This window comes from Danio aesculapii, chromosome 1 (genome assembly GCF_903798145.1).
Source record: "Danio aesculapii chromosome 1, fDanAes4.1, whole genome shotgun sequence".
In the NCBI taxonomy this organism is placed as follows: domain Eukaryota; kingdom Metazoa; phylum Chordata; class Actinopteri; order Cypriniformes; family Danionidae; genus Danio; species Danio aesculapii.
The window spans coordinates 48757394-48777966 of record NC_079435.1 but is presented as its reverse complement, the minus strand read 5'-3'; the positions used below and the strand labels follow the sequence as shown (position 1 = coordinate 48777966).

General features: G+C 38.0%; 5 protein-coding genes across 5 annotated transcripts; all 5 read right to left on the bottom strand.

Moving 5' to 3' along the window:
- Positions 1-2414: 2414 nt before the first annotated feature.
- LOC130232023 (fish-egg lectin-like) lies at positions 2415-7475 on the bottom strand. The gene is made up of 6 exons (XM_056461622.1): positions 7439-7475; positions 3527-3612; positions 3221-3448; positions 2924-3135; positions 2722-2849; positions 2415-2629 (listed from the first exon to the last, which is right to left on the bottom strand). Exons 2-6 carry the CDS (start codon positions 3582-3584, stop codon positions 2485-2487), a joined length of 771 nt encoding a protein of 256 aa, XP_056317597.1. The 5' UTR covers positions 3585-3612; positions 7439-7475; the 3' UTR covers positions 2415-2484.
- On the bottom strand, positions 6159-7484 carry LOC130232065 (fish-egg lectin-like). Its single transcript, XM_056461724.1, has 6 exons — positions 7439-7484; positions 7266-7351; positions 6960-7187; positions 6674-6885; positions 6463-6590; positions 6159-6372 (listed from the first exon to the last, which is right to left on the bottom strand). The coding sequence occupies exons 2-6, from the start codon at positions 7321-7323 to the stop codon at positions 6228-6230; spliced, it is 771 nt and encodes a 256-aa protein (XP_056317699.1). The 5' UTR covers positions 7324-7351; positions 7439-7484; the 3' UTR covers positions 6159-6227.
- A 3990-nt stretch (positions 7485-11474) lies between these two features.
- On the bottom strand, positions 11475-12806 carry LOC130232014 (fish-egg lectin-like). The gene is made up of 6 exons (XM_056461610.1): positions 12760-12806; positions 12587-12672; positions 12284-12511; positions 11992-12203; positions 11781-11908; positions 11475-11690 (listed from the first exon to the last, which is right to left on the bottom strand). The coding sequence occupies exons 2-6, from the start codon at positions 12642-12644 to the stop codon at positions 11546-11548; spliced, it is 771 nt and encodes a 256-aa protein (XP_056317585.1). The 5' UTR covers positions 12645-12672; positions 12760-12806; the 3' UTR covers positions 11475-11545.
- A 2085-nt stretch (positions 12807-14891) lies between these two features.
- On the bottom strand, positions 14892-16236 carry LOC130232057 (fish-egg lectin-like). The gene is made up of 6 exons (XM_056461693.1): positions 16180-16236; positions 16007-16092; positions 15691-15918; positions 15397-15608; positions 15186-15313; positions 14892-15095 (listed from the first exon to the last, which is right to left on the bottom strand). Exons 2-6 carry the CDS (start codon positions 16062-16064, stop codon positions 14951-14953), a joined length of 771 nt encoding a protein of 256 aa, XP_056317668.1. The 5' UTR covers positions 16065-16092; positions 16180-16236; the 3' UTR covers positions 14892-14950.
- Positions 16237-18588: 2352 nt separating this feature from the next.
- LOC130232064 (fish-egg lectin-like) lies at positions 18589-20314 on the bottom strand. Its single transcript, XM_056461708.1, has 6 exons — positions 20266-20314; positions 20095-20180; positions 19404-19631; positions 19112-19323; positions 18900-19027; positions 18589-18809 (listed from the first exon to the last, which is right to left on the bottom strand). Exons 2-6 carry the CDS (start codon positions 20150-20152, stop codon positions 18665-18667), a joined length of 771 nt encoding a protein of 256 aa, XP_056317683.1. The 5' UTR covers positions 20153-20180; positions 20266-20314; the 3' UTR covers positions 18589-18664.
- Between the last annotated feature and the right edge of the window lie 259 nt (positions 20315-20573).

The window sequence follows — 20573 nt, the reverse complement described above, 5'->3', positions numbered from 1 at the left end:
TTGCAGTGGTGTTTGTGTCCAGAAAAGAGTGCTCTAATTGACAGCGAGAACTACTTGTGAATGTAGTCCACATTTTTACAATTGTCTGGCCTGCATGATTTCCCCTATGGTTCAATTTGATGAGAGAAACCAAGACGAAAACGAGAGAGAGAGCGAGAGAGGAGAGGAGTTTAAATGGGGGTATATGGCAGAGTCCTTTTAGCATATGTCACATAACAAAATTCCTCCTCTCTGGCTTTTTACCACAGTCTGTCTTGCTTGCCAGATCCACAGTAAATCCAACTCGGACTCCCACTAAACTCCAACCTGTCAAGGTCACGAGAAGCAGCCAGCAAGCTTTTCTTGTGGGTGTTTTCTTTATTTGCATGTGGGATTTCAGTAACTGGCAGAGATGGCGATAAGAGCTTAGTGCTGTTTGGAGGGCTGTGCAATATAACCATATAATATAGACAAAATAAAAAGTCTATTGTGAGGGTGGCACAGCGGCTCAGTGGTAAGCACTGTCGCCTCACAGCAAGAAGGTCACTGGTTTGAGTTCCAGCTGAACCAGTTGGCATTTCTGTGTGGAGTTTGCATCTCAGCATTGCTTCCCATATTTCAGCCTACACATCAAAGTTCCTGATAGCAAAGAAGGTCAAGGTGTTCCAGGATTGGCCAGCCCAGTCACCAGACATGAACATTATTGATTTTATTTTGGTAACATAAAAGTAATTTAGAAGTCTTTGTCTTTCATATAAGCCACTTCTGATACCAAATGATCAACTAGAAATCAAGTTATTATTTGTTGTTCCTAAATAGGCAATAAAACTTTTGTCAGGTAGTGTATGGTTGATTTTGTGGTCTCCAGGGCTTAATTTGTGCCGGAACACGGCGGATTCGGCACTTCTGAAATCTGATCTGGCACCTCATTTTACTGATCCCCCTCCTCAACCGCTCTTCCTCATCCGCTGTTCACTTTCCACTTCTTCCGCGACTCCCTAACCAGCTTCACTTTCGTCCGCGACACCCCTCCGCCATCCACCGCACCCCCTCACCCCACTTTCGTGCACGACACCTCTCCTTCCTTGGGTAACACGCCGGATCTGTTACCCTGATCTGTTCCGGGACATCACAATTAACAAATTAAGCACTGAAAATAACCATGACAAGTCCAGGTAAATCTCGCCTACTCTTTTTTTTTTTTTTTTTTTTATAACATTAAGGATTTAAACACTCAATCGCTCGTCTTCTGCTTTTTCCATACCTAATAGTAGGGAAGTATGTGGTTTCAAACGCAGTCATAGTGCTGTACACAAAATGGCCCCTTATATATTCATTCACTCCACCCTACATTAGTCTACTAATATAGTCCAGGTGAAGGAGTGAGTGCATTCCAGCACTTGGAAGGGATGCTGTTTTGTTTGTGCATCACTAAAACAGATTAGATTTTCAACTACTTGGTCAGACCCTATGATAGTTATTTAACACTAGCGAGCTGTCTATTAGCAATGAAACAAAGACTTTTGATTTCTGTCATGTATACAAATGTTACTTTAATTAAATATCGTATTTTTAAACTTTAGGCAGGAGTGTTCAAACTCACTTCCTGGAGGGCCTCAGCCCTGCACAGTTAAGCTGCGGTCACACTGGGCTTTTCCTCCCATAGACTTCCATTCATACGCACGCGAATAAGTCAGAGCGGAATGGCAGGGTCATGCGCTAAGTTTCGCAGCTCGCTGCAGTGCAAAGTTCAAGCTTGGTGAACTCTGACCTGTGAAATCACATCACTTGACTGCGTGAGACCAATTGAGGATTAAAACAAGACTTCTCTGGATAAAAATATTGAGCAATCGTTGGCTTTTTTTAAATGTCTAATTAGTTTGTTGAATCCCACCCCTTTTCGCAGCGCCTAAGAAGTCTATGGGAAGAAAAGTCCAAAAAAAAAAAAAAAAAAAAAAAAAAAAAAAAAAAAAAAAAAAAAAAAAAAAAAAAAAAAAAAAAAAAAAAAAAAAAAAAAAAAAAAAAAAAAAAAATCGCAGCTTTAAGCTGCAGTCACACTAGAAATTGTGTTTACAAAATTCTGTCGTACAGTGCTGCGACAAGGGGCGGGATTAAGATTAGTGAGGAAAAAAAAAAAAAAAAAAAAAAAAAAAAAAAAAAAAAAAAGAAAAAATAGTGAGCAATTGGTCCATTTTGAATTTCTGTCCAGACAGGTCATGGTTTGATTTTCGATTGGTCTCAGTCAAGTGATGCGATTTGACAAAGAGAAAAGTACAGGGTGCTTTGTGAACCGACCCTGCGAAATAACATCACCTGACTGCGTAAGACCAAATCAAGGTTTAGTCACCACTAAAAATGGTAAAAAAAAAAAAAAAAAAAAATGGTGACCAATAATAAACTTCAGTAAATGTTTGAGACAAGATGGAAAACGGTGTTAGATTAAGCTTTTATTTGTCTGTTAATGGATTACTTTGAGGCTTCCATTAAATGGACTAATGATTCAGATTATAGAGTACATTTACGGACGGAGCCATCAACACAGACAACCCACAGCACTCCCAGGTCAAAGGACACATGTTTGTGACCATTGGGACAGGCAACCATTGAGATCCAGTCTGTGCCAGCAGGGTTAGACCGACTCACACCAACCCTACAGCAGACAAAGAGAATGGGGTTTCATTTCCAGGAAGAAAACTATGCTTGACAAATTGTCACGTTATGCGTGTGAACCATTCAGCTGACCTCTGGAATAATTTTGCTTCATAGTTGACACCAAAGACACTGCCATCAGTTCCCACTTCAATCATGGACAGAAGGCCAGGAATATTTACAAAGGTCCCATCCCCAGAGCAGGCATTACTGGACACACCCTGTAAGAACCCCCCCCAAAATGTTTTTTTCGTCCATGTAAAAATAATACTTCATTCACTGCATTTAACATTACCTTCATTATAAAGATATTGTTAGCGGAGTTCACTCCCCAGCAGCTGTAAGGGCCACAGCTGTAATACTTCAGCTTTCCATTAAGGGTAACCCAAGGAATAGTGCTGGATGGCCATTGGTTGTTAGCATCCATATTTAAACAAAAGATGTCATCATTCATATTGACGCCTGCAATGATCTGATCACCTCCAGCATCCACCTGCTTGAGAAGTCCTTAAAATAAGAGAAAAAGGTTAGCTAAAATATTAAAGAGCACTTCAACAAAGATACATTGAGTCATTGGGAATTTTTAATATACCTGGAAACTTAACAAATCTGCCACTCATCAATTTGAAGATGTAGTTTGATTTATCCACCCCCAGCTGACCAGCGGGACCAACACTGAAGTGCTTTAGAGATGTGCTGACCGGATTGAAGACATCATCTTGCAGCACAAACGCTTGATTTAGATCGTTCACTCCAACCACTGAACCAGACCCAGCGTCAATCTGCTTCAGGTTACCATTCATTATGGTACAGTCTAAAGCTGCAAAAGCCACATGAAAGAGCCTTTAAAATAAAAAAAAAAAAAATCAAATCTATTTTAAAATAAAACTGCATTTACCCAGAGTGTAAAGGATCTGGCAACTCAAGAGCAGCAAAACGCCCTGATAAACCTCCATTGCTCCACAATACAGGTTTCGTTTGGACCTGTTCTTAACCAAAATCAAGTATAAGCGTTAATTCAAAGTAAAGATAAACTCAATAACACTATGACAGTAATTAAGCGAAGATAACCTTGTCTTGTTTGAGCAGGATTAAGCAGTCAGACTGAAAACATGCACAGCAGAAATGAAGTAAAATACTGCAGCTGTTTGTTTCTTTTATTAAAACAAAGCAGCCAATCAAACGTAAAAGCAAACTGTGAACCAACCATGAATCACCAGTCAACAAGATCAAGCACAGGTGCAGACATCAATCAGCCAATGAACAACCAGGATAAAAACCATGAACATTAGCTGAACTATAGCGCTGTCTACAAAATGGCCCCTTATATATTTATTCACTCTGCCCTACGTTAAGCTGCGGTCACACTTGACTTTTCTTCCCATAGACTTCCATTCATACGCACATGAATATGTCAGACCAGAAATGCAAGGTCATGCGTCAAGTTTCGCATGTTGCTGCGGTGCAGTTCAAGCTTGGTGAACTCTGACCTGCAAAATCGCATCACTTGACTGCGTGAGACTAATCGAGGATCAAAACACGACCTCTCTGGACAGAAATTTAAAACATGGAGCAATCGCTCGCTTTTTTTAATGTCTAATCATCTTGTTTAATCCCGTCCCTTTTCGCATCGCCGTACGACAGAATTTCGCACACACAAAGCCCAGTGTGGGCTTTTCCTCCCATAGACTTCCATTCATACGCACGCGAATGCATCAGACTGGAAACGCAAGGCCATGCGTCAAGTTTCGCATGTCGCTGCGGTGCAAAGTTCAAGCTTAAAGCTGCGGTCACACTGGGCTTTGTGTGTGCGAAATTCTGTCGTACGGACACCACTAAAAATGGTTAAAGTGCACTATTTGAGGGTATAGGGGTGACTTCAGATACAGCCTAGGTGATTCATACCCAAATTCCAGGTTTGAGACAAAATAAAGTCACTGATATAATTTACATTCAGTCAGTGCAAGTATCTTTCAGTTGAAACATTTGCAGAAACAGCTCAGTGTTTTGTCTGTGAAAGCAGACTATGGAGTTAAGACTCTAAACAAGAGCATACAGCAACAATCTCTTCTAAGTTGTAATTTGAAACTCTTCATTTAGGCCAGACTCCACTTCAGCTAACCTCAGACTAATACAAGTTTAAATCTTAAAGTTATAAGACTACAGACAATAAAACAGACAAAACTAATAAACAAGATTAAAAACTGGCTCAGACATTACCCAACTATTGGGCAAAAAAAATGAGTACAAAACCCTACACATTAACCTCTAACAGTACAGCTGAACAACAAATAAGGCAATAATACAATAAAAAAAAAAAAAGAAATGTCCTTTGTTTATTTGCTTTACTCTTGTGATGAGGATGTACTTCAGAATATGGCTGAATATAAACTAATGCCAGAAGTTTACATCCAAGTTACCTACATCAATAGTCAAAAGCAGCCTTAAGTAATAGTTTTGGCCATTTTACACAATTGGCTCATATTCAGAGGGAGAATTCATGTTAAAAAAGATGTTTTTACAGAAATATGGTGTGTTTACACAAATTGTACAATTTCCCAAAGTTGAAGTAATTGTGCAGTTAATACTAATATTGTATTTTAAGACACTTTTGAAATATTTGGTTCTGTACCCACAATTGTCACAATAATATAACAAGAATAGTTCTATTGGATCTATTTAGATTTAGTTTGTATATAGTATGCATTTTTTTTTTTTGGAAAACATCAATAATTTTCAAAAGCTTACATTTTGGGATTAAAAGGTTTGGGACAGTCATTTCACCTGAATTTATCCAATAAATTTATATATTAGCATAGTAATTTAAATAGTGGCTTACATTAGACTAGAAAAATTAGCCAAATTCTGTAGAATTTTACATTTAAAAAAAAAAAAAAAAAAAAAAAAAAAAAACACTTTGAAATTAGTGTTGACCTAAACATGGGATATTATAAAAGCAAAACTACAGGAATATTTCACACATGAAATGGTCTTGGTTTACCCGTCCTTCTCTTGTTGAAAACCTCAAGTCAGTGCAACCAACAGCCTTCAACATATATTTTGCGTTCAACAGAAATTCAGGTTTATTAACCACATGAGAGTGAGTAACTGAGAATTATTTTTTGGTGAACTTAAGTCTGTGATAACCGAATAGCATCTTATTTGATAACATACAAAGTTAAAGAGCAAATGTTTCATCCTGCTTTAGAGTAGTTTAATAGCATTTAACTACAAAACTAGGCACAAGTAATGCCAATGCTGCTTAAAAGCTGTAAAACCAGATTTAACTGATCCAAGCAGAGGGAGACAAGTCTACATGTAAGAAAAAAAAAAAAAAACTCTTACTTCTAACTGAGTGGTCGACAGTGTACATTTCATCTTGTTTGAATCCTTAATACCACTATAAAGAACCAAAAAAGGTACGGCCACCAGAAGTAGTGACATTCATTCACTACACAAATATAGTCAAATGGACCTGAATCAAAAACAAGAAATGGTGACACCAATAACACTATAAATAAAACAAAGTGTAAGATTAAGCTTTTATTTGTCTGTTAATGATTAGTTTCCATTAAAGAAGCAATCTCTAAGGAGTCAGATTATAGAGTACATTTACGGACAGAACCATCAACACAGACAACCCACAGCACTCCCAGGTCAAAGGACACGTGTTTGTGACCATTGGGACAGGCAGCCATTGAGATCCAGTCTGTGCCAGCAGGGTTAGACCGACTCACACCAACTCTGCAGCAGACAAAAAGAATGGGTTTATTTACAGGAATAAAATCATACTTGACATATTGTCACGTTATGCATGTGAACAATTTAGCTGACCTCTGGAATAGTTTTGCTTCATAGTTGACACCAAAGACACTGCCATCAGTTCCCACTTCAATCATGGACAGAAGGCCAGGAATATTTACAAAAGTCCCATCCCCAGAGCAGGTATTACTGGACACACCCTGTAAGAACCCCCCCCCAAAAATGTTTTGTTTTTGTCCATGCAAAAATACTTCAGTCGGTGCATTTAACATTGTGACATTACCTTCATTATAAAGATATTGTTAGCGGAGTTCACTCCCCAGCAGCTGTAAGGGCCACAGCTGTAATACTTCAGCTTTCCATTAAGGGTAACCCAAGGAATAGTGCTGGATGGCCATTGGTTGTTAGCATCCATATTTAAACAAAAGATGTCATCATTCATATTGACGCCTGCAATGATCTGATCACCTCCAGCATCCACCTGCTTGAGAAGTCCTTAAAATAAGAGAAAAAGGTTAGCTAAAATATGAAGCACTTCAACAAAGATACATTGAGAATTTTTAATATACCTGGAAACTTAACAAATCTGCCACTCATCAATTTGAAGATGTAGTTTGATTTATCCACCCCCAGCTGACCAGCAGGACCAACACTGAAGTGCTTTAGAGATGTGCTGACCGGATTGAAGACATCATCTTGCAGCACAAACGCTTGATTTAGATCGTTCACTCCAACCACTGAACCAGACCCAGCATCAATCTGCTTCAGGTTACCATTCATTATGGTACAGTCTAAAGCTGCAATAACCACATGAAAGATATATAGAGCCTTCAAAATACAATTAAAAAAAAAAAAAAAAAAAAGACAGCATTTACCCAGAGTGTAAAGGATCTGGCAACTCAAGAACAGGAGAACGCCCTGATAAACCTCCATTGCTCCACAACACAGTTTTTGTTTGGACCTGTTCTTAACCAAAATCAAGTATAAGCGTTAATTCAAAGTAAAGATAAACTCAATAACACTATGACAGTAATTAAGTGAAGATAACCTTGTCTTGTTTGAGCAGGATTCAGCAGTCAGACTGAAAACATGCACAGCAGCAATGAAGTAAAACACTGCAGCTGTTTGTTTCTTTTATTAAAACAAAGCAGCCAATCAAACGTAAAAGCAAACTGTGAACCAACCATGAATCACCAGTCAAGAGATCAAGCACAGGTGCAGACATCAATCAGCCAATAAACAACCAGGATGAAAACCATGAACATTAGCTGAACTATAGCGCTGTATACAAAATGGCCCCTTATATATTCATTCACTCTGCCCTACGTTAAGCTGCGGTCACACTGGGCTTTGTGTGTGCGAAATTCTGTCGTATGGCGCTGCGAAAAGGGGTGGGATTAAACAAGATGATTAGACATTTAAAAAAGCGAACGATTGCTCTATGTTTTACATTTCTGTCCAGAGAGGTCGTGTTTTGATCCTCGATTGGTCTCATGCAGCCAAGTGATGAGATTTCGCAGGTCCGAGTTCACCAAGCTTGAACTTTGCACCGCAGCAACCTGCGAAACTTAACGCATGACCCTGCGTTTCCGGTCTGACGTATTCGTGTGCGTATGAATGTAAGTCTATGGGAGGAAAAGTCAAGTGTGACCGCAACTTTAGTCAACTAATATAGTCCAGGTGAAGGAGTGAGTGAATTCGAGCATTGGAAGGGATGCTGTTTTGTTTGTGTATCACTAAAACAGATTAGATTTTCAACTACTTGGTCAGACCCTGTGATAGTTATTTAACACTAGCGAGCTGTCTATTTGCCATGAAACAAAGGCTTTTGATTTCTGTCATGTATACAAATGTTACTTTAATTAAAAGATTCAAACAAGCCTGAAGGACTCAGTTGTTAAGGTGTGTTTAATTAGGTTTGGAACTAAAGCTGCGGTCACACTGGGCTTTTCCTCCCATAGACTTCCATTCATACGCACGCGAATACGTCAGACCGGAAACACAGGGTCATGCGTTAAGTTTCACAGTTCGCTGCAGTGCAAAGTTCAATCTTGGTAAACTCTGACCTGCGAAATCGCATCACTTGACTGCGTGAGACCAATCGAGGATCAAAACAGGACCTCTCTGGACAGAAATTTAAAACATGGAGCAATCGCTCGCTTTTTTTTTATGTCTAATCATCTTGTTTAATCCCGCCCCTTTTCGCAGTGCTGTACGACAGAATTTCCTTAAAGCTGCTGTCACACTGGGCTTTTCCTCCCATAGACTTCCAGTCATACGCACGCGAATGCGTCAGACTGGGAACGCAAGGTCATGCGTCAAGTTTCGCATGTCGCTGCGGTGCAAAGTTCAAGCTTAAAGCTGCGGTCACACTGGGCTTTGTGTGTGCGAAATTCTGTCATACGGCACCGGTTTTGTAGCAGCAGTTGAATGTACATATGTTGTGGCCTCATTATTGCTGTCCATTGTGAGATTGATTGATTACACTTCATAACATACACTATGGTTTTGGACACCACTAAAAATGGTTAAAGTGCACTATTTGAGGGTATAGGGGTGACTTCAGATGATTCATACCCAAGTTCCAGGTTTGAGACAAAATAAAGGCACAGACATAATTTAAGTTCAGTCAGTGCAAGTATTTTTCAGTTGAAACATTTGCAGAAACAGCTCAGAGTGTTTCGTCTGGGGTTTAAGCTTAAGCACCGTCTGTGAAAGCAGACTATGGAGTTAAGACTCTAAGCAAGAGCATACAGCAAAAATCTCTTCTTACTAAGTTGTAATTTGAAACTCTTTTAATTTAGGCCAGACTTCACTTCAGCTAACCTCAGACGAATACAAGTTTAAATCTTAAAGTTATAAGACAACAGACAATAAAACAACAGTCAAAACTAATAAACAAGATTAAAAACTGGGTCAGACATTTACGTATGACAAACCACATAAATATGGACCAATAAAGTTAAGGTGAATAAATAACTACAACTATTGGATGAAAAACAAAAATGAGTACAAAACCATACACATTAACCTCTAACAGTACAGCTGAACAACAAATAAGGCAATAATAATAATAATAATAAAAAAGAAATTTCCTGTGTTTATTTGCTTCACTCTTGTGATGAGGATGTACTTCAGAATATGGCTGAATATAACCTTATGCCAGAAGTTTATATCTACGTTACCTACATCAATAGTCAAAAGCAGCTTTAAGTAATAGTTTTGGTCATTTTACACAATTGGCTCATATTCAGAGGGAGAATTCATGTTGAAAAAGATGTTTTCCAGAAATATGGTGTATTTACACAAATTGTACAATTTCCCAAAGTTGTAGTAATTGTGCAGTTAATACTAATATTGTATTTTAAAACACTTTTGAAATATTTGGTTCTGTACTCACAATTGTCACAATAATATAACAAGAATAGTTATATTGAGCTATTTAGATTTAGTTTGTATATAGTATAAATAATTTTTTGGAAAATATAATACAGAAAATATCAATCATTTTCAAAAGCTTAAATTTTGGGATTAAAGGTTTGGGACAGTCATCTCACCTGAATTTATCCAATAAATTTATAAATTAGCATAGTAATTTGAATACTGTGGCTTACATTAGACTAGAAAAATAGACTAAAAAAAAAAGAATTTTACATTTAAACCAATAAAAAAAGCACTTTGAAATTAGTGTTGACCTAAACATGAGAAATTATAAAAAGCAAAACTATAGGAATATTTCACACATGAAATGGTCTTAGTTTACCCGTCCTTCTCTTGTTGAAAACCTCAAGTCAGTGCAAGAAAAAAATCCTTCAAAATATATTTTGCGTTCAACAGAAGAAACTTGTTTAAAAACCACATGAGGCTCTCTCTCTCAGCCCTGCACAGTTAGACTTAAGCTGCAGTCACACTAGAAACTGTGCCTACAAAATTCTGTCGTACAGCGCTGCAAAAAGGGGCGGGATTAAACAAGATGATTAGATATTTAAAAACGTGAGCGATTGGTCCATATTTTGAATTTCTGTCCAGACAGAACATGTTTTGATTTTCGATTGGTCAAGTGATGCGATTTCGCAGGCCAGAGTTCACAAAGCGAAAAGTGCAGTGTGCTTTGTGAACTCTGACCTGCGAAATCACATCACTTGACTGTGAAACCAGTCAAGGGTCAAAACATGCCCTGCACAATTTAATTGTCTTATCAGGGGTGTTTAATTAGGGTTGGAACTAAACTGTGAAGAGTTGGACACATGTGGTCTTCACAAATGGAACAGTGCTTTACAGTAGATGCCATCTTACGGTCAAACATGGAAATTCATTTGGATTAACAACAATGTTGGTCTGACCATTTGTTTTGAAAATGTAATCCATACCTATTTCCAACTCCTAAACTCAACCATAACTGTAAATTATTCCCAAAATCAGAAGACTATATCAGTTGGATAATCATATAGAAGTCCTTAAACCAAACCTCAAGCCTAAACTTAACGCAAACAGTAAATATATCCCTTAATTCTCATGGTAAAGACGTTTCAGGATCATAGATATTAATCTAGGAACATGTCCTTCTTGATGAAATCAGGTTAGGTGAAATCAACCAGTGCATTATGGGGATTTTGTAGCAGTTGGTTGTACATATGTGGTAGCCTCATTATTGCTGTCCATTGTGGGATTGATTGATTGCACTTCATAACAGACTATGGTTTTGGACACCACTAAAAATGGTAAAAGTGCACTATTTGAGGGTATAGGGGTAACTTCAGATACAGCCTAGGTGACTCATACCCAAGTTCCAGACTTGAGACAAAATAAAAGGCACTGATATAATTTTCTTCCAAACAGAGTCAAGTCTACATGTAACCTTTATGACAAAAGCCCACTGAGTGGTCAACAGTGTACATTTTGTTTAAATCCTTACCACTACCACTAAAACAAACTGAAGCTACAGCCACCAGAAGCAAAGTGACATTCATTCACTATACAAATAGTCAAAAGGACTTGGGGGGGGGGGGGGGGGGGGGGGGGACCAAAAAGGGTGACCAATAAACGTCAGTAAATATTTGAGACAAGATGGAAAACGAAAAGTGTAAGATTAAGCTTTTATTTGTCTGTTAATGGATTACTTTGAGGCTTCCATTAAATGGACTAAGGATTCAGATTATAGAGTACATTTACGGACTGAACCATCAACACAGACAACCCACAGCACTCCAAGGTCAAAGGACACGTGTTTGTGACCATTGGGACAGGCAACCATCGAGATCCAATCTGTGCCAGCAGGGTTAGACCGACTCACACCAACTCTGCAGACAAAAAGAATGGGGTTTCATTTCCAGGAAGAAAATTATGCGTGACAAATTGTCACGTTATGCGTGTGAAACCATTTAGCTGACCTCTGGAATAGTTTTGCTTCATAGTTGACACCAAAGACACTGCCATCAGTTCCCACTTCAATCATGGACAGAAGGCCAGGAATATTTATAAAAGTCCCATCCCCAGAGCAGGCATTACTGGACACACCCTGTAAGAACCCCCCCCAAATGTTTTGTTTTTGTCCATGTAAAAATAATACTTCATTCACTGCATTTAACATTGTGACATTACCTTCATTATAAAGATATTGTTAGCGGAGTTCACTCCCCAGCAGCTGTAAGGGCCACAGCTGTAATACTTCAGCTTTCCATTAAGGGTAACCCAAGGAATAGTGCTGGATGGCCATTGGTTGTTAGCATCCATATTTAAACAAAAGATGTCATCATTCATATTGACGCCTGCAATGATCTGATCACCTCCAGCATCCACCTGCTTGAGAAGTCCTTAAAATAAGAGAAAAAGGTTAGCTAAAATATGAAGCACTTCAACAAAGATACATTGAGTCATTGGGAATTTAATTTACCTGGAAAATTAACAAATCTGCCACTCATCAATTTGAAGATGTTGTTTGATTTATCCACACCCAGCTGACCAGCGGGACCAACACTGAAGTGCTTTAGAGATGTGCTGACCGGATTGAAGACATCATCTTGCAGCACAAACACTTGATTTAGATCGTTTACTCCAACCACTGAACCAGACCCAGCATCAATCTGCTTCAGGTTACCATTCATTATGGTACAGTCTAAAGCTGCAAAAACCACATGAAAGAGCCTTTAAAATACAATAAAAAATAAAATCTATTTTAAAATAAAACTGCATTTACCCAGAGTGTAAAGAATCTGGCAACTCAAGAACAGGAGAACGCCCTGATAAACCTCCATTGCTCCACAACACAGTTTTTGTTTGGACCTGTTCTTAACCAAAATCAAGTATAAGTGTTAATTCAAAGTAAAGATAAACTCAATAACACTATGACAGTAATTAAGCGAAGATAACCTTGTCTTGTTTGAGCAAGATTAAGCAGTCAGACTGAAAACATGCACAGCAGAAATGAAGTAAAATACTGCAGCTGTTTGTTTCTTTTATTTAAACAAAGCAGCCAATCAAACGTAAAAGCAAACTGTGAACCAACCATGAATCACCAGTCAACAAGATCAAGCACAGGTGCCAGACATCAATCAGCCAATGAACAACCAGGATGAAAACCATGAACATTAGCTGAACTATAGCGCTGTATACAAAATGGCCCCTTATATATTTATTCACTCTGCCCTACGTTAAGCTGCGGTCACACTTGACTTTTCTTCCCATAGACTTCCATTCATACGCACATGAATACGTCAGACCAGAAAGGCAAGGTCATGCGTCAAGTTTCGCATGTTGCTGCGGTGCAGTTCAAGCTTGGTGAACTCTGACCTGCAAAATCGCATCACTTGACTGCGTGAGACCAATCGAGGATCAAAACACGACCTCTCTGGACAGAAATTTAAAACATGGAGCAATCGCTCGCTTTTTTTAATGTCTAATCATCTTGTTTAATCCCGTCCCTTTTCGCATCGCCGTACGACAGAATTTCGCACACACAAAGCCCAGTGTGGGCTTTTCCTCCCATAGACTTCCATTCATACGCACGCGAATGCAACAGACTGGAAACGCAAGGCCATGCGTCAAGTTTCGCATGTCGCTGCGGTGCAAAGTTCAAGCTGCGGTCACACTGGGCTTTGTGTGCGCGAAATTCTGTCGTACGGCACCGGTTTTGTAGCAGCAGTTGAATGTACATATGTTGTGGCCTCATTATTGCTGTCCATTGTGGGATTAATTGAGTGCACTTCATAACATACACTATGGTTTTGGATACCACTAAAAATGGTTAAAGTGCACTATTTGAGGGTATAGGGGTGACTTCAGATACAGCCTAGGTGATTCATACCCAAATTCCAGGTTTGAGACAAAATAAAGGCACAGACATAATTTACGTTCAGTCAGTGCAAGTATCTTTCAGTTGAAACATTTGCAGAAACAGCTCAGTGTTTTGTCTGTGAAAGCAGACTATGGAGTTAAGACTCTAAACAAGAGCATACAGCAAAAATCTCTTCTTACTAAGTTGTAATTTGAAACTCTTAATTTAGGCCAGACTCCACTTCAGCTAACCTCAGACTAATACAAGTTTAAATCTTAAATTTATAAGACTACAGACAAAACTAACAAACAAGATTAAAAACTGGTTCAGACGTTAACCAACTATTGGGCAAAAAAAAAAAAAAAAGGGGGGGGGGGCGTACAAAACCCTACACATTAACCTCTAATAGTACAGCTGAACAAATAAGGCAGTAAAAAAAAAAAGAAAAGAAATTCTTTGTTTATTTGCTTCACTCTTGTGATGAGGATGTACTTCAGAATATGGCTGAATATAACCTTATGCCAGAAGTTTATATCTACGTTACCTACACCAATAGTCAAAAGCCACCTTAAGTAATAGTTTTGGTCATTTTACACAATTGGCTCATATTCAGAGGGAGAATTCATGTTGATAAAGATGTTTTTGCAGAAATATGGTGTGTTTACACAAATTGTACAATTTCCCAAAGTTGAAGTAATTGTGCAGTTAATACTAATATTGTATTTTAAGACACTTTTGAAATATTTGGTTCTGTACCCACAATAATATAAGAATAGTTATATTGATCTATTTAGATTTAGTTTGTATATAGTATAAATACATTTTTGGAAAATATAATACAGAAAATATCAATAATTTTCAAAATCTTAAATTTTGGGATTAAAGATTTGGGACAGTCAGTCATGTCACCTGAATTTATCCAATATATTAGCATAGTAATTTAAATACTGTGGCTTACATTAGACTAGAAAAATTGGCCAAATTCTGTAGAATTTTACATAAAAAAAAAAAAAAAAAAAAACACCTAACTTCTCACTGAGTGGTCAACAGTGTACAGTTCATCTTGTTTGAATCCTTAATACCACTAAAAGAACCAAAAAGGTACAGCCACCAGAAGTAAAGTGACATTCATTCACTATACAAAGTCAAATGGACCTGAACCAAAAACAAGAAATGGTGACACCAACAAAAACACTTTAGTAATGTTTGAGACTACAGGAAAACAAAGTGTAAGATTAAGGTTTTATTTGTCTTAATGATTAAAGAAGGAGTTTCTAAGGAGTCCGATTATAAAGTACATTTACGGACTGAACCATCAACACAGACAACCCACAGCACTCCCAGGTCAAAGGACACATGTTTGTGACCATTGGGACAGGCAGCCATTGAGATCCAGTCTGTGCCAGCAGGGTTAGACCGACTCACACCAACTCTGCACACAAAAAGAATGGGTTTATTTACAGGAAGAAAATTATGCTTGACAAATTGTCACGTTATTATGAGTGGAAACAGTTCAGCTGACCTCTGGAATAATTTTGCTTCATAGTTGACACCAAAGACACTGCCATCAGTTCCAACTTCAATCATGGACAGAAGGCCAGGAATATTTATAAAAGTCCCATCCCCAGAGCAGGCATTACTGGACACACCCTGTAAGAACCCCCCCCAAATGTTTTGTTTTTGTCCATGTAAAAATAATACTTCATTCACTGCATTTAACATTGTGACATTACCTTCATTATAAAGATATTGTTAGCGGAGTTCACTCCCCAGCAGCTGTAAGGGCCACAGCTGTAATACTTCAGCTTTCCATTAAGGGTAACCCAAGGAATAGTGCTGGATGGCCATTGGTTGTTAGCATCCATATTTAAACAAAAGATGTCATCATTCATATTGACCCCTGCAATGATCTGATCACCTCCAGCATCCACCTGCTTGAGAAGTCCTTAAAATAAGAGAAAAAGGTTAGCTAAAATATGAAGCACTTCAACAAAGATACATTGAGTCATTGGGAATTTTTAATATACCTGGAAACTTAACAAATCTGCCACTCATCAATTTGAGGATGTTGTTTGATTTATCCACACCCAGCTGACCAGCGGGACCAACACTGAAGTGCTTTAGAGATGTGCTGACCGGATTGAAGACATCATCTTGCAGCACAAACGCTTGATTTAGATCGTTCACTCCAACCACTGAACCAGACCCAGCATCAATCTGCTTCAGGTTACCATTCATTATGGTACAGTCTAAAGCTGCAAAAACAACAAAAGATATAGAGCCTTTAAAATACAATAAAAAAAAAAAATAAAAAATGCACATTTTAAATAAAACTGCATTTACCCAGAGTGTAAAGGATCTGGCAACTCAAGAACAGGAGAACGCCCTGATAAACCTCCATTGCTCCACAATACAGTTTTTGTTTGGACCTATTCTTACCCAAAATCAAGTATAAGCGTTAATTCAAAGTAAAGATAAACTCAATAACACTATGACAGTAATTAAGCGAAGATAACCTTGTCTTGTTTGAGCAGGATTCAGCAGTCAGACTGAAAACATGCACAGCAGGAATGAAGTAAAACACTGCAGCTGTTTGTTTCTTTTATTTAAACAAAGCAGCCAATCAAACGTAAAAGCAAACTGTGAACCAACCATGAATCACCAGTCAACGAGATCAAGCACAGGTGCAGACATCAATCAGCCAATGAACAACCAGGATGAAAACCATGAACATTAGCTGAACTATAGCGCTGTATACAAAATGGCCCCTTATATATTTATTCACTCCGCCCTACGTTAGTCAACTAATATAGTCCAGGTGAAGGAGTGAGTGAATTCGAGCACTGGAAGGGATTCTGTTTTGTTTGTGCATTACTAAAACAGATTAGATTTTCAACTACTTGGTCAGACCCTGTGATAGTTATTTAACACTAGTGGTCTCACGCAGTCAAGTGATGCAGTTTCGCAGGTCAGAGTTCACCAAGCTTGAACTTTGCTTCAAGCTGCGGTCACACTGGGCTTTTCCTCCCATAGACTTCCATTCATACGCACGCGAATGCATCAGACCGGAAACGCAAGGTCATGCGTCAAGTTTCGCATGTCGCTGCGGTGCAAAGTTCAAGCTTAAAGCTGCGGTCACACTGGGCTTTGTGTGTGCGAAATTCTGTCGTACGGCACCGGTATTGTAGCAGCAGTTAAGTGTACATATGTTGTGCCCTCATTATTGCTGTCCATTGTGGGATTGATTAAGTGCACTTCATAACATTCACTATTGTTTTGGACACCACTAAAAATGGTTAAAGTGCACTATTTGAGGGTATAGGGGTGACTTCAGATACAGCCTAGGTGAGTCATACCCAAGTTCCAGGTTTGAGACAAAATAAAGGCACTGATATAATTTACGTTCAGTCAGTGCAAGTATCTTTCAATTGAAATATTTGCAGAAACAGCTCAGTGTTTTGTCTGTGAAAGCAGACTATGGAGTTTAGACTCTAAACAAGAGCATACAGCAAAAATCTCTTCTTACTAAGTTGTAATTTGAAACTTTAATTTAGGCCAGACTCCACTTCAGCTAACCTCAGACTAATACAAGTTTAAATCTTAAAGTTATAAGACAACAGACAATAAAACAACAGACAAAACTAATAAACAAGATTAAAAACTGGGTCAGACATTTATGACAAACCACATAAATATGGACCAATAAAGATATATGAAAAAATAACTACAACTATTGGACGAAAAACAAAAATGAGTACAAAACCCTACACATTAACCTCTAACAGTACAGCTGAACAACAAATAAGGCAATAATAATAAAAAGAAATTTCCTGTGTTTATTTGCTTCACTCTTGTGATGAGGATGTAGTGGCTGAATATAACCTTATGCCAGAAGTTTATATCTACGTTACCTACATCAAGGCAAAAGCAGCCTTAAGTAATAGTTTTGGTTATTTTACACAATTGGCTCAGATTCAGAGGGAGAATTCATGTTGATAAAGATGTTTTTCCAGAAATATGGTGTATTTACACAAATTGTACAATTTCCCAAAGTTGAAGTAATTGTGCAGTTAATACTAATATTGTATTTTAAAACACTTTTGAAATATTTGGTTCTGTACCCACAATTGTCACAATAATATAAGAATAGTTCTATTGATCTATTTAGATTTAGTTTGTATATAGTATAAATTAATTTTTGGAAAATATAATACAGAAAATATCAATAATTTTCAAAAGCTTAAATTTAGGGATTAAAGATTTGGGAGTCATCTCACCTGATTTTATCCAATAAATTTATATATTAGCATAGTAATTTAAATACTGAGGCTTACATTAGACAAAAAAAAAAAAAAAAAAAAAAAAAAAAAAAAAATTGGTCAAATTTTGTAGAAGTTTACATTTAAAAAAAAAAAAACACTTTGAAATTAGTGTTGACCTAAACATGAAATATTGTAAAAAGCAAAACTATAATAACATTTCACACATGAAATGGTCTAGGTTTACCCGTCCTTCTCTTGTTGAAAACCTTAAGTCAGTGCAACCAACAACCTTCAAAATATATTTTGCGTTCAACAGAAGAAACTCAGATTTAGAACCACATGAAGGTTGAGTAACTGAGACAATTATTTTTTGGTGAACTTAAGTCTGTGATAACTGAACATTATCCTATTTGATGACATCCAAAGTTAGAGCAAATGTTTCATCCTGCTTTAGAGCAGTTTAATAGTATTTAACTATGAAACTAGGCACAAATGCCAATGCTACTTACAGCTGTAAAACCAGATTTAACTGATGCTGATCTAAGCAGAGGGAGACAAGTGTACATGTGACGAGAGAGAACGAAGGGTGGGGGGGAAAAAAAAAAAAAAAAAAAAAAAGGTGACACCAATAATACACTCTAGTAATGTATGAGACTACAGGAAAACAGTGTAAGATTAAGCTTTTATTTGTCTGTTAATGAATAGTTTCCATTAATGAAGCGGTTTCTAAGGAGTCAGATTATAAAGTACATTTACGGACGGAACCATCAACACAGACAACCCACAGCACTCCCAGGTCAAAGGACACATGTTTGTGACCATTGGGACAGGCAGCCATTGAGATCCAGTCTGTGCCAGCAGGGTTAGACCGACTCACACCAACTCTGCAGCAGACAAAAAGAATGGGTTTATTTACAGGAAGAAAATCATACTTGACAAATTGTCACGTTATGCATTTGAACAATTCAGCTGACCTCTGGAATAGTTTTGCTTCATAGTTGACACCAAAGACACTGCCATCAGTTCCCACTTCAATCATGGACAGAAGGCCAGGAATATTTACAAAAGTCCCATCCCCAGAGCAGGCATTACTGGACACACCCTGTAAGAACCCTCCCAAAAATGTTTTGTTTTTGTCCATGCAAAAATAAAACTTCATTCACTGCATTTAACATTGTGACATTACCTTCATTATAAAGATATTGTTAGCGGAGTTCACTCCCCAGCAGCTGTAAGGGCCACAGCTGTAATACTTCAGCTTTCCATTAAGGGTAACCCAAGGAATAGTGCTGGATGGCCATTGGTTGTTAGCATCCATATTTAAACAAAAGATGTCATCATTCATATTGACCCCTGCAATGATCTGATCACCTCCAGCATCCACCTGCTTGAGAAGTCCTTGAAATAAGAGAAAAAGGTTAGCTAAAATATGAAGCACTTCAACAAAGATACATTGAGTCATTGGGAATTTAATTTACCTGGAAAATTAACAAATCTGCCACTCATCAATTTGAAGATGTTGTTTGATTTATCCACACCCAGCTGACCAGCAGGACCAACACTGAAGTGCTTTAGAGATGTGCTGACCGGATTGAAGACATCATCTTGCAGCACAAACACTTGATTTAGATCGTTCACTCCAACCACTGAACCAGACCCAGCGTCAATCTGCTTCAGGTTACCATTCATTATGGTACAGTCTAAAGCTGCAAAAACCACACAACATATATAGAGCCTTTCACGAGTTCACACTTGCAACAGTTTCAGAATAAAGCGTATTTGGCGTGCTGTCCGGGGAGAGGGCTCTGAGCTCGGGGAAGACACCTAAACTCGAGTCATTCCTCTTATCAGGAAACAAAGAGGAATAGGGATTCGAGCGAAGTATCTAGCCCGGCCCCAGAACGCTCCCCCCGGGATAGTAATGCTTAAGAGGTGAGGTGACGGGGTGGTGGAGGGATGCTAAAGTCGTAAGATGCTGCAGGTAAGACAGCTTTGGTATATATAGGGGTTTGGTCAAGAACTGATTGGATAATAGAATAATTGTCAATGACGTATTTGATACTAAAACTTCTGCGCGTGCTCCTCCCGAAATTTGTTTATCAAACATCACTTAAAATACAATTTAAAAACAAAAAAACAAAGCCTATTTTAAAATAAAACAGCATTTACCCAGAGTGTAAAGTATCTGGCAACTCAAGAACAGGAGAACGCCCTGATAAACCTCCATTGCTCCACAATACAGTTTTTGTTTGGACCTGTTCTTAACCAAAATCAAGTATAGGAGTTAATTCAAAGTAAAGAAACTCAATAACACTATGACAGTAATTAAGTGAAGATAACCTTGTCTTGTTTGAGCAGGATTCAGCAGTCAGACTGAAAACATGCACAGCAGCAATGAAGTAAAACACTGCAGCTGTTTGTTTCTTTTATTTAAACAAAGCAGCCAATCAAACGTAAAAGCAAACTGTGAACCAACCATGAATCACCAGTCAACGAGATCAAGCACAGGTGCAGACATCAATCAGCCAATAAACAAACAGGATGACCGTGGACATTAGACGAATACGGTGCATTCGAAACCGCATGCTCAATGAGTAGGTACTCAATTTCAATAAGTACTTACTTAACGAGGACTAAAAGAGTAGGCA

Excerpts from the sequence above, each read along its gene's own strand:
- LOC130232023 (XM_056461622.1), bottom strand. The coding sequence starts at position 3,584 with ATGGAGGTTTATCAGGGCGTTTTGCTGCTCTTGAGTTGCCAGATCCTT. Across the intron at positions 3,136-3,220 it reads CAGATTTGTTAAGTTTCCAG|GACTTCTCAAGCAGGTGGAT; the intron begins GTATATTAAAAA and ends TCTTATTTTAAG. Across the intron at positions 2,850-2,923 it reads ACAATATCTTTATAATGAAG|GGTGTGTCCAGTAATGCCTG; the intron begins GTAATGTTAAAT and ends GGGTTCTTACAG.
- LOC130232065 (XM_056461724.1), bottom strand. The coding sequence starts at position 7,323 with ATGGAGGTTTATCAGGGCGTTCTCCTGTTCTTGAGTTGCCAGATCCTT. Across the intron at positions 6,886-6,959 it reads CAGATTTGTTAAGTTTCCAG|GACTTCTCAAGCAGGTGGAT; the intron begins GTATATTAAAAA and ends TCTTATTTTAAG. Across the intron at positions 6,591-6,673 it reads ACAATATCTTTATAATGAAG|GGTGTGTCCAGTAATACCTG; the intron begins GTAATGTCACAA and ends GGGTTCTTACAG.
- LOC130232014 (XM_056461610.1), bottom strand. The coding sequence starts at position 12,644 with ATGGAGGTTTATCAGGGCGTTCTCCTGTTCTTGAGTTGCCAGATTCTT. Across the intron at positions 12,512-12,586 it reads CCAGATTCTTTACACTCTGG|CTTTAGACTGTACCATAATG; the intron begins GTAAATGCAGTT and ends TGGTTTTTGCAG. Across the intron at positions 11,691-11,780 it reads GAAGCAAAACTATTCCAGAG|AGTTGGTGTGAGTCGGTCTA; the intron begins GTCAGCTAAATG and ends TTTTGTCTGCAG.
- LOC130232057 (XM_056461693.1), bottom strand. The coding sequence starts at position 16,064 with ATGGAGGTTTATCAGGGCGTTCTCCTGTTCTTGAGTTGCCAGATCCTT. Across the intron at positions 15,919-16,006 it reads CCAGATCCTTTACACTCTGG|CTTTAGACTGTACCATAATG; the intron begins GTAAATGCAGTT and ends TTGTTTTTGCAG. Across the intron at positions 15,609-15,690 it reads CAGATTTGTTAAGTTTCCAG|GACTTCTCAAGCAGGTGGAT; the intron begins GTATATTAAAAA and ends TCTTATTTTAAG.
- LOC130232064 (XM_056461708.1), bottom strand. The coding sequence starts at position 20,152 with ATGGAGGTTTATCAGGGCGTTCTCCTGTTCTTGAGTTGCCAGATACTT. Across the intron at positions 19,632-20,094 it reads CCAGATACTTTACACTCTGG|CTTTAGACTGTACCATAATG; the intron begins GTAAATGCTGTT and ends TGGTTTTTGCAG. Across the intron at positions 18,810-18,899 it reads GAAGCAAAACTATTCCAGAG|AGTTGGTGTGAGTCGGTCTA; the intron begins GTCAGCTGAATT and ends TGTCTGCTGCAG.